Raw genomic sequence first — 17,953 nt, forward strand, 5'->3', positions numbered from 1 at the left:
TTCAGGGAATTAATAAGTTCAGGATGGATCAAAATCATATGAACATTGGGGAACAGCTCATGTCAGATATTTTGGATATGAAGTTTTTCCAGATTGAGATGGTTGATGGTTAAAGCTTCTAAAAAACAGGACCTAGACGAAGACCAAAGATAAAAATTGGCAAGTGAGCAGATGATCAGACAGACAGACAATTAGAGAAGCGTATAACTCACCTTGACGACTCCTGACAGGACCCTAAAGGAAAAGAGAAGGCGCTCCTGATGTCTCGTTCCATGTCTCTGTTGATAATTGATAACCGGACGATTAAGGGCGGTGACCTCTGACCCTTAGACCAAACCGTGCCTGGACAGCCCTGTGGGGAAATCACCTCCCGCTCTCCGTTTGGGGTTCATTTTGGCTCGGACAATTGCCCCACCTGTGGTCAATAGAGTGAGAAATAACCTCTGTTAGAGCTGAGGACGCCGATCCGTTCTTCTGTGAGGAGCTCTGACTGGTTTTACACGAGGTCAAGTCCACTAACGTCACCCAACACTGACTTTTACCATCAAATTTATCAAACTGCCCTTATTTCTTATTTTCTTATTTTATTTATTTGTAAAGGGACAGTACATATTAATGAACATTAAAAATGTAAATATGCAAAGATTATAGCCAACGTGGCTAATTTCCATCTTCAGTCCCTCGGCAGGTTGATGTAAAATCATCTATAGGACGAGGAAAAGTACAGCAACAATCACACAAAAGTACACAACACCAGCACACTCACTATACACAATTAGTTTCAAACAGTTCATTTGAAGTTCAAAGTCAGAAGTTTAAGAATTAAGTCAAGAGTGTCAGCTTCTAATGGAGGCAGCCTGAACAGAGGATGTTAAGAAAGAGACTTGGAGAGTTAGAACAGGTCTCACATGTCTCTTTATTTGAGTCAGGCAGATTCAGGTCTCAAGATTCAAGTTGATTCAGCATGATTTTGCCTACGCGGCGTCTCTCAGTGCGTCGGTCGTCCCTCGACAACGCGGTCGGTTCCCCCACTGATGCACAGAAAAACTGGTGCCTTTTATACCAGCATAACTGTTGAGTTAACATCTTCATGGAAAAAAATACACAGCACTTTGTCCCAACACGTGTCCCATAACAGATTGGCAGATGCTAAAGGTTGGAGACACACCCCATATCTGTCCCATATACATTCACCATTGACACTCCAAAGTCCAAAAACATACACAACATGTCAAGGAACACAGAGATTAATTACAGGGCGTATTAACATATGAATGAAACTTTAAAAACACAGGGTAGAAGCCCACAAGAGTTAAACCAACAAACCTCTCAAAATAAAAGAAAATATAAACTGGTCAAAAACATGGTGACATACTTGACCATTGAATAACCACTGTTTTAAAGCTTTAGAAAATGCTGCCAGTGTTGAAAGTTCTCGTACATGAGCAGCTCTGTGTTCCATGTTTGAGCAGCTCGATAAGCAAAAGAGAGTTGTCCAATGGTACTTTTCCTAAACGGCACAGAGCAGTCGCCTCTAGAGCTGCTCTTGTTGTGCGATTTGAATTTCTTTTCACAAACTCCTTTAGAGGAGGTGGAGCAAGATGATTAAAAACTTTGTAAACCAGAATTAAATCTGCCTATTTGATTGTGTTGTCCCAATTTAGGAATTTGTATTTGTCAAGTTTTCTGCAACAGTGATAATTTGTGGGCTTTTTGTCTAATACTTTAAGTGATTTTTTATATATTGTTTCAGCTAATTTAAGAGTCGTTTTGTTTGTCAGAGTCCAAGTAGTAATGCAATAATTTAGGTGTGGTAAAATCATTGAATTTAAATACATAAATGCTGAGTTGGTCGTTAGATTATTTCTTATATGGCGAAAATTTGATAAATGATGTTTGATTTTATTCACTGTTCTTTTGACGTGTTGTTTGGACGATAGTTGTGGGTCCAGGGCGACTCCCAGATACTTCGCTTCATGGACCATTTTCAGTTTTGTTCCAAGCACAAATACACGTGGGTCTGTATCCATGCCAGGTTTGCCCAAGAATAACCACCAGTTTTGAAAGAGCATTGTCAAACGCGTTCCTTCATGGAGATGTTGTTGCTTTGTCTGGAATTTTTCACAGTATGGTATTAAACCTTTCTATCTTCTTGGAGACTAAACCGGTTGAGGTCAGTTACAGGTCAGATCTGTGGAGCTGCGACCCTGAGATATAAAACCCCATGTAACTGAAAACATTTACGAACATTTTAAGACCAAAATGGTGAGGCTCACTGGGGCGACAAAATTGCCAATTGTCAGAAAATCAATTGGAAACGGTTGACAGACCCGACGCTCGCCCATGAACTCTTCCTAATTGGAACACGACTATACACTACCGGTGAAAAGTTTTAGAAAATCCACATTTTTTCAATTATCAAGTCGTGCAAGTCCAACGAAGAGCTTGAAATGGTACAAAGGTAAGAACTGAACAGACAGAGGTTAAAAAAAAAGATAAAAGTACAAAACACAAGTCCAAGCTCTGCCAAAACTACCTCAGGAAAAAAGAACAAGATGATAAAACCTGAAAACATGGAGTGTCCAGCAGCACAGTGTCCAGACTTAAACCCCATCGAGCTGGTTTGGGATGAACTGGACAGAAGAGTAAAAGCCAAGAAACCTACAAGTGCCACGCATTTATGGAAACTTCTGCGACAGACTTGGGAAGAACTTTCCGAAGAATATTTGATTTCTGTTGTAAAAAGAACGAGCCACGAGTGTGTTCAGCTGTTATATCTGCCAAAAGCGGACACTTTCATCAATCAAAAGTTTAGAATATGTTTTGGTCAACAGTAAACAGTAAAAAATTGGAAAAAGTGTGATGTTCTAAAACTTTTGACCGGTAGTGTACACAGTCTATGGTTAAAAGTCTACTACAAATACAAATAATGTGTAGAATGTGTCATGTACAAGAGCCAAAAACAGGTTACCCCATCAACATTGTAGAGTTTCTTACAATTTTACCCAACATTTGCTTCCATATTCGTCTTGTTTTGATGGAAAGAACTACATATTACCTTGATAATATTGACTGATACCCAGCGTTTGTGAGATATTATCCTCATGTTCTAATTGATGTACTGATCTCACAGCCCCAGTCCTTCTCCGTCTTGTGCGTCTCTGCCAAGGCTGCTGCTGCCAAATGACTCTTTATTGTGAAGAAATGGACTGATCTTCTGTAATCTGAGCCAGGGATCAATGCCAACCGTCAGGATCTGCTCCAAGCCCCGTCCAACACAATACCCACATGTCCCCCATTTAGAAGGCTATTTGTCAGAGTGTTTTAAAGTCTTAATGAGGGACACTTCTTGGGAAATATTTTATAATAAACATAATCTCTCAAGTGCATATGACAGGCTATAATACGTATTTAATAGGAGAACTTTTCTGCTGGAAGGTCCATCACTTGCTTTTGTCCATGGAGATGTTGTCTGGAATGTTCCACAGCACGTGACATGACAAGACCAGGGGCCTCATTTATAAAAAACTGCGCAGGAGTTGTCGTAAGTTAGTGCGTACGCCTAGTAGCCATGAGAGGCATGCACCACGCAAACTCCATATTTACAAAACCCACCGCACGCACCAAACCACACAATCTTTGCTTTATAAATCCACCTGTAACGAGAATTTGCGCACGTAAACCCACATCACGTCACGCCCTCTCCACACCTCCACCTCACCATAAAAGGAGCAGGTAAAGTGACTCGTGAATGAGATTTCCCCAAACATGAGCAGATAATCAGTGGGTTTGACCGAGACGCTCCACGCAGCACCACGTGATCACGTCAAAGACTTAAACAAGGTTTTACAAATAAATACAAAACTAAAGTGACAGCAACGACTCATCTGTTCATCATATTTAGGCAGCACATCTTTGCAGTAAAGCCAATGTGTTTTCTCGCGGTTTCAAGAGTTTTATCTCTATATTTTTAAGTCTGTCTATGAAGTGTGTGTGGACTGGCCTTGTATATATATATATATATATAGATAGATAGATAGATAGATAGATACGTGCACGCGCTGATCTGAATGGTCAAATTATGAGCGTGTGAGAGAGATTCAGATGCCCTCCCCTGGAGAGCGAAAGGAGCGAGGGAGGGATACGAGGATACATGGACACAGATTTAGCATGAAACACATCGGATACAGATGTTATTCTGCCAATTAAAGTCCACACGAAACATCCAAACTGCTCACCTGTGAGTGTGGGTCTGGGTCTGACCTCTGTGAGTGTGGGTCTGGGTCTGACCTCTGTGAGTGTGGGTCTGGGTCTGACCTCTGTGAGTGTGGGTCTGGGTCTGACCTCTGTGAGTGTGGGTCTGGGTCGGGACGGGCACAGGTATTATTCTGTTCTTCTTACTGTGAGAGAGCAGCTCTCTGTACTTTTCCTTGCAAGTATTTTCTTTTTTTCCCCCACAAACTGTCACTTAACTGACGTAAAACTGTGATAAATTGTATATCTATGTGTTTTTTGCTGACTTGTGCTAAAATAAATACGGATTTAATAAGATAAGGCAGTCAACAGAGAGCTGCGGTTTAAAAGTCCATAAATAAAATGAATATGTCAGCGAAGAACACTTCTGTATTTACAAAGAGATGTTTGTGTCCCAACTCTAACTAATGCTAATTTTGAGGCATAATACAGTAAATATTGCAAAAAAGCCACAAACTCAAGTGTCCTACATATAAAAATAACCATGTAGTCTTGATTTTAATTAACTGGAATTTTAATAAGTTGTTTATTCCATGTTTTACGAGTGACTGTGAGCTTGGAGACACACTGAGATATCTCGAGTTCTGCTGCGTACAGAGCCAATTAAACAACACGAAAAGTCATCATTTGCTCTTTAAAATACAAAATAATGAGGTGAATGAGGTTTGAATGTACTGTACAGTTATTGTGGATTTGTGTTTTTCCCACAGAGCGCCACAGGAAAAGTGGAGGAGTTTTTCCTCTTCGGTTCGTTCCTCGAGGCCACAATGATCGACCGCAAAATTGGAGACAAACCGATAAGCTTCGAAATCACAATAGGTAAGTGAGAAGAGCGTTTAGCCGTGAATAATCAATAGTATGTTGAATAGATTCACTAAACCACTGCACAAGATGGTCTTTTGTGTTCTGCGAGAAAAGAGATGGGAGAAGCTCAGATACACTCAGCGGTGGAAGAAGTGCTCAGTGCTGTTACTTACAGATAGTAAAAGTGCCTGTATTTTTCAGACTATAAGGTGCACCGGATTATAAGACGTAATATCAATAATATTGAATTCTCTCTATTTTCATACATAAGGAACACTGGATTGTAAGGTGCATTGCCATTTGCAGATCGTAGTTTAATTGCCTTTAGTTCAGAGAGTGATAGTCTAGATCAGGAGTGTCAAACTCATTTTGGTCCAGGGCCGTATCCAACCTACTTTGATCCCAAAGGGGCCGGATCAGAAAACTCATGGCATATAAACCCCAAAAATAACAATAATTTCAAATATTTGTGGAGAGAAACACAAATCTATTACAGAAATCTTTTTTAATTGATGAACTCTTTCTTTTACAAAATATTATAATATTATGAACAACCTGAAACACAATGTTTTAACATTAACTTGCAAATAGGATTAAGTCAATTTTTCTTGGAAAATGCTCCACTTTTCTCATTTTTGACATTTTTCTGATGAGGGTGTCACGGTCAACAGTCAAAACGATCGTCCTTTAAGAGCGTTTGGAAAGAGACAAGTCTTCATTTGTGCTGCTCTGGTGGGAGGGGCCACGTACAGAGACACTGGAGACGCTGATTTGCTCAGCACCGCAGAAAATTACCGATATTTTTGTAGAAAATGTAAGTAAAATATTTTAGTAGAAAATCAGCCGAGGGCCAGATTAAAGGACTTAGAGGGCCGGATCCAGCCTCCGGGCCCTATGTTTGACACCCCTGGTCTAGATTAAAACATAATAAAATTCCTGGTTGAAATGATTTATTTTCTAACAAGCACCGCTCTGGTCCTGCTCTGGTCCCGGTCTGGTCCCGGACCTGGATCAGTCCTGGTTCAGTCCGTATGCAGCGCAAAAGTCCGACATCACAGTTTACGTCACGGAAACGGGAAACGGCCGTTATCTGTTTTTTCCATCCTTCATTTAAACACAAAATCAAAAACTGAAAAAACTAATCATTATCTGTTTTTTGATTTTGGTTTTAGAGACAAATAATGAAGAAAATTAGTTGTTTTTTTGTTTTCTTATTTTTGGTTTTATATTGAAAAACGAATGAACGAATAATACACGAATTGTAACAGAGTAAAGAAAAACTTTGAACGCAAACATAAAATAGTAGTACTTTCTTTTATATTCCCATGTGGTTTTAGATCTGTGTAACCCGTCAGTAGGTTCCGTAATGCTCCATGGGCGTGTACTCGTCAATGTGCTCTTATACTTGTTCTGATTCAGCTCAAGATCATTCTAAAGCTCTTCAGAAAAAGGTTCATGTCAACATCTTTGTACATGTGTTAATATGCGGCACCGTGAGCTGCCGGGACCTTGAAAACGTCTCTGCACTGTCTTTATGCGCTCCAGGTAACTATGGAAACCAGATAGACGGCGTCAGCACTCGCCCGTCGTCCAAGAAGAAGAAAAAGGACGGAGAGAGCGAGGAGGAGGAGAACGAGCTGATCCAGAACTCCAGCGAGGAAGAGGGCGAGGAGGAGAGGGACCTGACCTCAGTGTCCACCACTCCGTCCATGAGACCGGTCATAACGGACAGGTCAGAAACACGATACGCAATATAAAGTCAGATTCAGCCATTTTAAGACGCACTGTGTGACTTTTTTACTGGGGGTCTGCCACTTGCTGGCTCTTCATGGAGATGTTATTTCTTTGTTTTGCCATTTTACTGTGTGATATTAACGCACAAACCCTGCATATTTTCTTCTCTACACTCAGTTCCACTTTGTGATGTCATATGGTCATACAGGAAGTGCTCCACTGTGTTTTTAAACTCCATACACCTTCAGTAGAATCATGTGATAATTTCAGCCCATCTCTAGTGAACAACAAAGTGAACATAAAGTAAAATGTAGCTGTTAACTTGAAAACTACCGCTTCATGACATCACAAGGTGGAACAGAGCGTTTTGAGCTCCTTTCTACTGTGGTCCGATATAGATTCTAAATAAATCGATTAGTCAACTAATACAAATTTAGGTTGACACCATCAGCCGATTATTTGAATAAAAAACTAGAGCTGTAATGTACGGAAGCCCTGAGAGAAAAAAAAAGAGGCAGGTCATTTGGGCTCTATTTTCTAAGTGTTTTTTTTATTTTTTTCACCAATTGAAAAAAAAAAAAAAATCACTTTTTTTTTCTGCACTTTTTTGAAAAAAAAAAAAAAAAAAGACAAAAAATGTATCTTATTTTTTTTTTTTTTTTTAAACTGTTGATGTGGCTGAAAAAAAAAAAAAAACACTGCTCAGAGCCTAAGTGTTTCCCCAGTATATTCCTGTAAATACCAAACTTCAGCACTGGGTAACCAATGGAAGATGAACTCATGGCGTTAGGCGGCAGGTTAGGGCGTGTGAGGCCGGGGTTTGAAACTCACCTGTTTCTGGTTATGTGTGTTTTCATTCTAGCTGAATACTGTGTTTTTATGAGTTTTACTTTTGAGTTCACTTTTATGAGTAATATGAGAAGTAAGATCGATGCATCACTGATCCTCTGTCTTTCTGTGAGAACGAGAGTGGGGATCACTGCTCCAGGCTGGAAGACATATTTGTGTTATTACAACTAGTGCTGTCATGTGATTAAAAAAATTGAGAGATTAATTAATTATGATCTGTAATTAATAAATCTAATTAATCTAATTTTAATCTCATCTAAAAATTGCTGAGAAAAGCTTCAATTTGAGGTATTTTCATTTAAATTCATTATTACATTATTGTGGCAGATCAAAAGACTCATAGATTTTAAAAAGTGACTTTATAAAGTCATTTATTGTTTAACAAATCTCTCCAAATTGGCTGTTGAGCCCAAGTCTCCATGAATAAGAAACTGTTTTGCTGTAAAGTAGCAAAGACGAGGAAATCTGAACATAATAACTTTTGTCTACTTAAAGACAATAAAAAGTCCAGTCTTTCCTAAAAAATATTATTGATAGAGAAATGTTTTTTCATATGAGATCACTGGTTTTAGTCCTGGTTTAGACCTACTTTAGTCCTAGTTTAGTTTAGTTTAGTCCTGGACTGGTTTAGTCCTGGTTTAGTCCTGGACTGGATTAGTCCTGGTTTTAGTCTTGGTGTTAGTTCTGGTTTAGAGGTTCACAGGAGGGAAGTGGTTTACGCCGCGTACGCGAGAAAAACACGATCCACACGCGGCTCACGGGAGCACGTCGGTGTCCGCGCAGTAACTACGGAAGGAAACGTGGTCCGCGCGTTCTCAGGTTAATGACGATGATGTGAAGTGTGTGTGTGTGTGTGTGTGTGTGTGTGTGTGTTTGTGTGTTGTGTGTGTGTGTGTGTGTGTTTGTGTGTGTGTGTGTTATAGGACAGTAGTGCAGACATCATGAGCCTATGCAGGTTGTTTCACCAGTGACATTTAAGTTTAGGCGATATTTATTTGTTATTTTCTTTTATATTTTACGTCGGGAGAATAATTTCCAAGACACGAATGTGTTTTTACCTGTGCACTGCTGCCTCTGTTCTACTGGCTCTTCGACTTCGTCCATTGTGCGACTGACGCCGCCAACGTTACCATGACGTTTTACATCGCTCTTACTGCGCGCGTTTTGTGTGGGTTTCCGGCAATGAGTGGAATTACCGAAAAAAAAAATTTATAAATGTGTTTTGTGTGTGTGTGTGTGTGTGTTGTCCCAACAACACATAAAAACTGATTTTATAATAAAGCAACTCGCATACAGAAACAGTAAAGTTAGAGATTAAAAATGAGATTAACGCGATTAAAAAACATAACGCGCTAAATATGACTGTAATTAATTAATCGCAATTAACGCGATAATTTGACACCCCTAATTACAACATTCACAAGTGACTTTTGGAGCTGTGCTTAAAACTGCCCCTGTCCAACACGGGGAGTAGGGTACTCTCCAAGCAAACATGCCTGGCAAGAGGAGCTCATGGGGATTTGGGGACAAACATGTGGCTTATACTTTCATCCAGCATCAGCACCAGGGGTGTAGTGGGCGCGGTACCGTCCACCCACTTCTCCCGACGTGAGATATAAAAAAAATAACAAATATAAAATAGCTACATCTTAAATGTCAAACCAGAGTTATTGGCAATGGTGAAAACAAACTGCATAGAGTCATGATATCTGCAGTACTGTAATTTTTTATTTTTTTTTTTTAAGTTGGTAAAAAAAAAAAAAAACATTTAGAAAATAGAGCCCAAATGACTTCCCTCTTTTTTTTTTTTTCCTCTTGCCTCTCAGAGCTTCCGAGTATGGTACAAAATCACTGACTTGTTTTTTTGTTTTTTTTTCTTCAGTCAATTAACATAATCATTTATCATATTACAGTGATTTAACACTGAAATTATGCGTAGCACTAAAGTTATTCTACAGACCGAAGGGGTTTAGGCTGAAGTTTTAACACTTAATTTGCCTAATCCTATTAACATATAGAACAGGATATAAGACGGCAAAACTCATCTTTTATGAGTGCAGGAATGTTTGAATTATTGAACTGTTTTTGAAAAATATATTTGTGAACTTAATCAAAGTGGGTCTTGCTTTAGTGTTCAATATATTGATATCAACATCAGAAAATTTTCGATATTGGAGTCAGTGAAACAGTAGTGACTGAAAATACTCATCCATAAAAAAGCTATGCACTTGTTTGTTTGTTTTTTTGCAGAAACTACTTCCACCTGCCGTACTTTGAGAAGAAGCCCTGTGTGTACATCAAGAGCTGGTGGCAGGACCAGAGACGCAGACTCTACAACTCCAACATGATGGACAAGATCGCAGACAAACTGGTACGACGCACTCCCACTGCACCTGATAACAGGGTTCCCACGGTCATGGAAATCCTGGAAAAGTCATGGAATTTTAGTATGTCTTTCACGCAAATACAACCTTTTCTTAAGTTATCATTAGACTATTATGATTAATTCTGAATTTCTGCACCTTTTGTTTATAAAAGACAAAGACAATAAATGCACTGACAGGATTTTGAATGTTAAAAATCTATAAAACCAAACCATAAGGTGAGTGGAAAAGGTTAACATTTCATATTTAGCCCTAAAAGTCTGATCAATTCATAAAGTCATGGAAAATTCACGTTAGGTCATGAAAAAGTCATGGAGAAGTTTTGAAATTTTGTCAGTGAAAAAGAGCCCCGTGATAAATATACCCATGCCTACAGTCCCATCCCTGCTTTATTCTTACTGACACAGGAAATGCACTGTTCTCATGCTAGTTGTTGTCAGCTTTACAGTGACGGTAAAGTGTTAATAAACTCATCACGTTGAGTAATTAGGATTTTCGGAATGCATTAAGTAATATGTCTGCAGTCTGCATCTAATTATAGAGTGTTTTATTCTCTGTGAAACAGGAAGTGCACTGTTATCCTGCTAGTTGTTGTTGGCTTTACAGTGCTAGTAAAGTGTTTACAAACTGAGTACATTCTGAGCATCCTAATTGTTCACTGCAGTAAGTTATTGAGGAATAACTTTGGACCACTGCAAAATTAAAAATGATTTAGTTCAGTTTTTCTTGTTTTTAAGACAGTAAAAAATATGTATGTTTCAAATTCATAAAAAAAAATATAGATATTAAAATCACCCATAATCAAATTACTCTAACATGATTAAAACCTTTTCTACTTTGCTCTTAAAGGGGAGTATTTTAATTAGTCAGTAATGCGTCGTTATTTTACACTTTATTACATTAATTACATGAAAATGTAAAAATAATGATTCGTTGATTCAAATTTTGCATTTTTTTAGCAGCATGTTCAGTCATTTCTGTGTTTTCCATATAAAACAACTGATGCATATTACATTTTTATATGTTTTTTATGGTCTAATAAAACACCCATTTTATATTCAGACTACTTCAGAAATGTGTTGTTTTAGATCCCTCTTTAAATATTTATGATTCACAGGACTGTCCTCATCTTACCCACGTACATCTGAAACATCAGCATATTTTGTCATAATGTACAAACTAATATTTATGTTTGGGATTTTGGTAACACTTTATAATAACTACACCTTATTTAGCCTTAATAAAGCATGAACGAAGCCTTAATTAATAATGATTCACGCTTAGTAACTACTTAATTACTACATGAATTAGCACTTAACTTGCACTGAATTCACCTGTGCTGTAAATAGTAACTCAATACTTCTTAATTACTCATGAACTAACCATTTGCATGTTTACAAATGCATATTTAAGTACACATTTGAGCATTAATTAATGATTAATAAGCTATGAGAGAATGATTTACTAATAATACAATACAATGATCATTCAGGCAGCTGTTATCTGTTAGTTAAGTCTTTCTGAGAGCTTTTCTAAAGTGAAGACGAATCATGTTTATTAAACATTTGTTAAGGTTGGTCAAATTCCAGAGAAACAATAATGCATTACTAGTAAATCATTCTCTCATGGTTTACTAATCATTAATAAATGCTCAAATTTGTACTTAAATATACATATAGAAATGCACACACAAATGGTTAGTTCATGAGTAATTAAGTAAGAAATACTTATGAGTAACTATTTACAGCACAGGCGAATTAAGTGCAAGTTAAGTGTTAATTCATGTAGTAATTAAGTAGTTACTAAGCATGAATCATTATTAATTAAGCCTTTGTTCATGCTTTATTAAGGCTAAAGAAGGTGTAGTTATTATAAAGTGATACCGGGATTTTTTGTCAATAGTTTGTTTAGATAATGTTAGATTGACTGAATGCAAAATATATTTTTTTAAAGATTCGACCATTTTAACATTGTTTTCTCATCAAAAACATGCCTGAAGAAGTTTTAGAAGTCATCCATAAAAATTTGAATATATAAATCACACTGGAGTATAAGTCGCAGGAAACACCCAAACCATGAAAAAAGTGAGACTAGTCCAAAAAATACAGAACTGACTCTTGTATGTTCTGACCAGTTTTTTGGAGTAACAGATTACAAGTACCGGAGTTATGTAATCAGAGTACAAATTATGAGTAACTGTATTCAGTTACAGTTACTGTTTCAGAGAGTGGTAATTGGATTACAGTTACTTTGTTGAAATAAATGGATTACAGGGTGGTATTTTCCTGTTTTCTAAAACCAGGGACCTTAAACCAGGACTAAACCAGGACTAAAACCAGGACTAAACCAGGACTAAACCAGGACTAAAACCAGGACTAAACCAGGACTAAACCAGGACTAAACCAGGACTAAACCAGGACTAAACCAGGACTTAAACCAGGACTAAACCAGGACTAAAACCAGGACTAAACCAGGACTAAACCAGGACTAAACCAGGACTAAACCAGGACTAAACCAGGTCTAAACCAGGACTAAACCAGGACTAAAAACAGGACTAAACCAGGACTAAACCAGGACTAAACCAGGACTAAACCAGGACTAAACCAGGACTAAACCAGGAACTAAACCAGGTCTAAACCAGGGCCAATTTGAAGAGAACAAACATGAATTTTCAGAATGTGGTTTTTACATTCATGTAGTTTTAAAAAACATGACAATATCAAGTAATCCAAAGTATTCAGATTACATTACTGACCTGAAGTAATTTAATAGATTACGTTACAAATTACATTTTGGGGTATGTAATCTGTAATCTGTAGGGGAATACATTTTAAAAGTCACCTTCCCAACACTGGTTTGACTCTCGTATGTTCTGACTCTCGTATGTTCTGACTGTATGTTCTCTCTCGTATGTTCTGACTCTCGTATGTTCTGACTCTCGTATGTTCTGACTCTCTGTATGTTCTGACTCTCGTATGTTCTGACTCTCTTTATGTTCTGACTCTCGTATGTTCTGACTCTGTATGTTTCTGACTCTTTATGTTCTGACTCTGTATGTTCTGACTCTCGTATGTTCTGACTCTTTTATGTTCTGACTCTTCGTATGTTCTGACTCTCGTATGTTCTGACTCTTTTATGTTCTGACTCTCGTATGTTCTGACTCTGATGTTCTGACTCTTTTATGTTCTGACTCTCGTATGTTCTGACTCTCTGACTTCGTATGTTCTGACTCTCGTATGTTCTGACTCTCTCGTATGTTCTGACTCTCGTATGTTCTGACTCTCGTATGTTCTGACTCTCGTATGTTCTGACTCTCGTATGTTCTGACTCTCGTATGTTCTGACTCTGTATGTTCTGACTCTTTATGTTCTGACTCTTTGATGTTCTGACGTATCTGTTCGTATGTTCTGACTCTCGTATGTTTCTGACTCTTTATGTTCTGACTCTCGTATGTTCTGACTCTTGTATGTTCTGACTCTTTTATGTTCTGACTCTCGTATGTTCTGACTCTTGTATGTTCTGACTCTTGTATGTTCTGACTCTCGTATGTTCTGACTCTCGTATGTTCTGACTCTCGTATGTTCTGACTCTTTTATGTTCTGACTCTTGTATGTTCTGACTCTCGTATGTTCTGACTCTTTATGTTCTGACTCTCGTATGTTCTGACTCTCGTATGTTCTGACTCTCTGTATGTTCTGACTCTTTTATGTTCTGACTCTGTATGTTCTGACTCTCGTATGTTCTGACTCTCGTATGTTCTGACTCTTGTATGTTCTGACTCTCGTATGTTTCTGACTCTCTCTTTATGTTCTGACTCTCGTATGTTTGACTCTCGTATGTTTCTGACTCTCGTATGTTCTGACTCTCGTATGTTCTGACTCTATGTCTGACTCTCGTATGTTCTGACTCTTTTATGTTCTGACTCATGTTCTGACTCTCGTATGTTCTGACTCTTTATGTTCTGACTCTTGTATGTTCTGACTCTTCGTATGTTCTGACTCTTTTATGTTCTGACTCTCGTATGTCTCTGTATGTTCTGACTCTTGTATGTTTGACTCTCGTATGTTCTGACTCTTGTATGTTCTGACTCTGTTCTGACTCTCGTATGTTCTGACTCTCGTATGTTCTGACTCTCGTATGTTCTGACTTCTGACTCTTCGTATGTTCTGACTCTGTATGTTCTGACTCTTTATGTCTGACTCTGTATGTTCTGACTCTTGTATGTTCTGACTCTTGTATGTCTCTCTTGTATGTTCTGACTCTTGTATGTTCTGATGTTCTGACTCTCTCTCGTATGTTCTGACTCTCGTATGTTCTGACTCTTGATGTTTCTCTCTGTATGTCTTGACTCTTTATGTTCTGACTCTATGTTCGTATGTTCTGACTCTTGTATGTTCTGACTCTTGTATGTTCTGACTCTTGTATGTTCTGACTTCTGTACTGACTCGTATGTTCTGATGTTCTCTCTGTATGTTCTGACTCTTGTATGTTCTGACTCTTGTATGTTTCTCTTGTATGTTCTGACTCTGTATGTTCTGACTCTTGTATGTTCTGACTCTTGTATGTTCTGACTCTGTATGTTCTGACTCTTGTATGTTCTGACTCTCGTATGTTCTCTGACTCTTGTATGTTCTGACTCTCGTATGTTCTGACTCTCGTATGTTCTGACTCTTGTATGTTTCTCGATGTCTGTTGTATGTTCTGACTCTCTTGTATGTTCTGACTCTCTTTTATGTTCCGACTCTCTGTATGTTTGACTCTTGTATGTTCTTCTGACTCTCGTATGTTCTGACTCTCGTATGTTCTGACTCTTGTATGTTCTGACTCTTTATGTTCTGACTTTGTATGTTCTGACTCTCGTATGTTCTGACTCTGTATGTTCTGACTCTGTATGTTCTGACTCTTTGTATGTTCTGACTCTATGTTCTGACTTCGTATGTTCTGACTCTGTATGTTCTGACTCTTGTATCTGTTCTGACTCTCGTATGTTCTGACTCTTGTATGTTATGTTCTGACTCTCTCGTATGTTCTGACTCTTTTATGTTCTGACTCTCGTATGTTCTGACTCTCGTATGTTCTGACTCTTGTATGTTCTGACTCTTGTATGTTCTGACTCTTGTATGTTCTGACTCTTTTATGTTCTGACTCTCGTATGTTCTGACTCTTGTATGTTCTGACTCTTGTATGTTCTGACTCTTTTATGTTCTGACTCTCGTATGTTCTGACTCTCGTATGTTCTGACTCTTGTATGTTCCGACTGTTGTATGTTCTGACTCTTTTACGTATGTTCTGACTCTCGTATGTTCTGACTCTCGTATGTTCTGTATGTTCTGACTCTCTCTGACTCTCGTATGTTCTGACTCTCTTTACTCTCTGTACTCTGTTCTGACTCTCGTATGTTCTGACTCTCGTATGTTCTGACTCTTTTATGTTCTGACTCTTGTATGTTCTGACTCTTGTATGTTCTGACTCTTTTATGTTCTGACTCTCGTATGTTCTGACTCTCGTATGTTCTGACTCTCGTATGTTCTGACTCTTGTATGTTCTGACTCTTGTATGTTCTGACTCTTTTATGTTCTGACTCTTGTATGTTCTGACTCTCGTATGTTCTGACTCTCGTATGTTCTGACTCTCGTATGTTCTGACTCTCGTATGTTCTGACTCTCGTATGTTCTGACTCTCGTATGTTCTGACTCTCGTATGTTCTGACTCTCTATCGTTCTCTATGTATTCTGACTCTCTTTTATGTTCTGACTCTCGTATGTTCTGACTCTCGTATGTTCTGACTCTTTTATGTTCTGACTCTCTCTGACTCTTTTATGTCTCTCGTATGTTCTGACTTCTCGTATGTTCTGTATGTTCTGACTCTCGTATGTTCTGACTCTCGTATGTTCTGACTCTCGTATGTTCTGACTCTCGTATGTTCTGACTCTCGTATGTTCTGACTCTCGTATGTTCTGACTCTCGTATGTTCTGACTCTCGTATGTTCTGACTCTTGTATGTTCTGACTCTCGTATGTTCTGACTCTCGTATGTTCTGACTCTCTTATGTTCTGACTCTCGTATGTTCTGACTCTTGTATGTTCTGACTCTCGTATGTTCTGACTCTTTTATGTGACTCTGTATTTCTGACTCTCGTATGTTCTGACTCTTGTATGTTCTGACTCTCATATGTTCTGACTCTTTTATGTTCTGACTCTCGTATGTTCTGACTCTTGTATGTTCTGACTCTCGTATATGTTCTGACTCGTATGTTCTGACTCTCGTATGTTCTGACTCTCGTATGTTTCTGACTCTTGTATGTTGACTCTCGTATGTTCTGACTCGTATGTTCTGACTCTCGTATGTTCTGACTCTCTTCTGACTCTCGTATGTTCTGACTCTCGTATGTTCTGACTCTCGTATTCTGACTCTCGTATGTTCTGACTCTCGTATGTTTCTGACTCTCGTATGTTCTGACTCTCGTATGTTCTGACTCTCGTATGTTCTGACTCTCGTATGTTCTGACTCTCGTATGTTCTGACTCTCGTATGTTTTCTTGTATGTTCTGTATGTTCTGACTCTTTGTATGTTCTGACTCTCGTATGTTCTGACTCTCGTATGTTCTGACACTCGTATGTTCTGACTCTTGTATGTTCTGACTCTCGTATGTTCTGACTCTCGTATGTTTCTGACTCTCGTATGTTTCTCGTATGTTCTGACTCTCGTATGTTCTGACTCTTGTATGTTCTGACTCTTGTATGTTCTGACTCTCGTATGTTCGACTCTCGTATGTTCTGACTCTCGTATGTTCTGACTCTCGTATGTTCTGACTCTGTATGTTTCTGACTCTTGTATGTTCTGACTGTTCTGTATGTTCTGACTCTTGTATGTTCTGACTCTCGTATGTTCTGACTCTCTTATGTTCTGACTCTCGTATGTTCTGACTCTCGTATGTTCTGACTCTCGTATGTTCTGACTCTCGTATGTTCTGACTCTCGTATGTTCTGACTCTCGTATGTTCTGACTCTCGTATGTTCTGACTCTCGTATGTTCTGACTCTCGTATGTTCTGACTCTCGTATGTTCTGACTCGTATGTTCTGACTCTCGTATGTTCTGACTCTTGTATGTTCTGACTCTCGTATGTTCTGACTCTCGTATGTTCTGACTCTTGTATGTTCTGACTCTCGTATGTTCTGACTCTTGTATGTTCTGACTCTCGTATGTTCTGACTCTCGTATGTTCTGACTCTTGTATGTTCTGACTCTCGTATGTTCTGACTCTTGTATGTTCTGACTCTTGTATGTTCTGACTCTCGTATGTACGCCGTGTTCTTGCAGGAGGAGGGTTTGAACGACGTGCAGGAGATCATTAAGACGGAGAAGGCCTTTCCTGAGCGCAGACTGCGGGGGGTGCTGGAGGAGCTCAGCGTGGGCTGCAGGCAAGACTCTTCTAACAATCACACTGTCTACATCAGGGGTGTCAAACTCATTTTGGTCCGGGGGCCGTATCCAACCTACTCTGATCCCAAAGGGGCCGGATCAGGAAACTCATGACATATAAACCCCAAAAATAACAATAAATTCAAATACTTATGCAGAGAAATGCAAATCTATTACAGAAATCTTTATAAAATATTATAATATTATGAACAACCTGAAACTTTAAGAAAAATGCAATTTCAACACAATGTTTTAATGAACTTGTATGCAAATAGGAATAAGTCAATTTTTCTTGGAAAATCCTGCACCAGGATTTTTTTTTTTTTTTTTGTTGATGAGGGTGTCACGATCAACAGTCAAAACGATCGTCCTTTAAGAGCGTTTGGAAAGAGACAAGTCTTCATTTGTGCTGCTCTGGTGGGAGGGGCCACGTACAGAGACGCTGGAGACGCTGCTGTGATAAACACCACAGAAAATAACCAATATTTTAATAAAAAATATAATGA

At 38.5% G+C, this 17,953-nt stretch overlaps 1 protein-coding gene across 1 annotated transcript in view; it reads left to right on the plus strand.

Annotated features, from left to right (window-relative positions):
• Positions 1 to 17,953, plus strand: part of otofa (otoferlin a) — a 349,247-nt gene that overhangs the window by 273,957 nt on the left and 57,337 nt on the right. The window contains 4 exon segments of the mRNA XM_055149496.1: positions 4,965 to 5,073; positions 6,604 to 6,790; positions 9,892 to 10,012; positions 17,346 to 17,446. Of these exon segments, the coding sequence (XP_055005471.1) occupies positions 4,965 to 5,073; positions 6,604 to 6,790; positions 9,892 to 10,012; positions 17,346 to 17,446 (518 nt within the window).

This window comes from Boleophthalmus pectinirostris, unplaced genomic scaffold (assembly GCF_026225935.1).
Source record: "Boleophthalmus pectinirostris isolate CB_2022bp ecotype Guang Dong unplaced genomic scaffold, ASM2622593v1 HiC_scaffold_13, whole genome shotgun sequence".
Classification (NCBI taxonomy): Eukaryota; Metazoa; Chordata; class Actinopteri; order Gobiiformes; family Gobiidae; genus Boleophthalmus; species Boleophthalmus pectinirostris.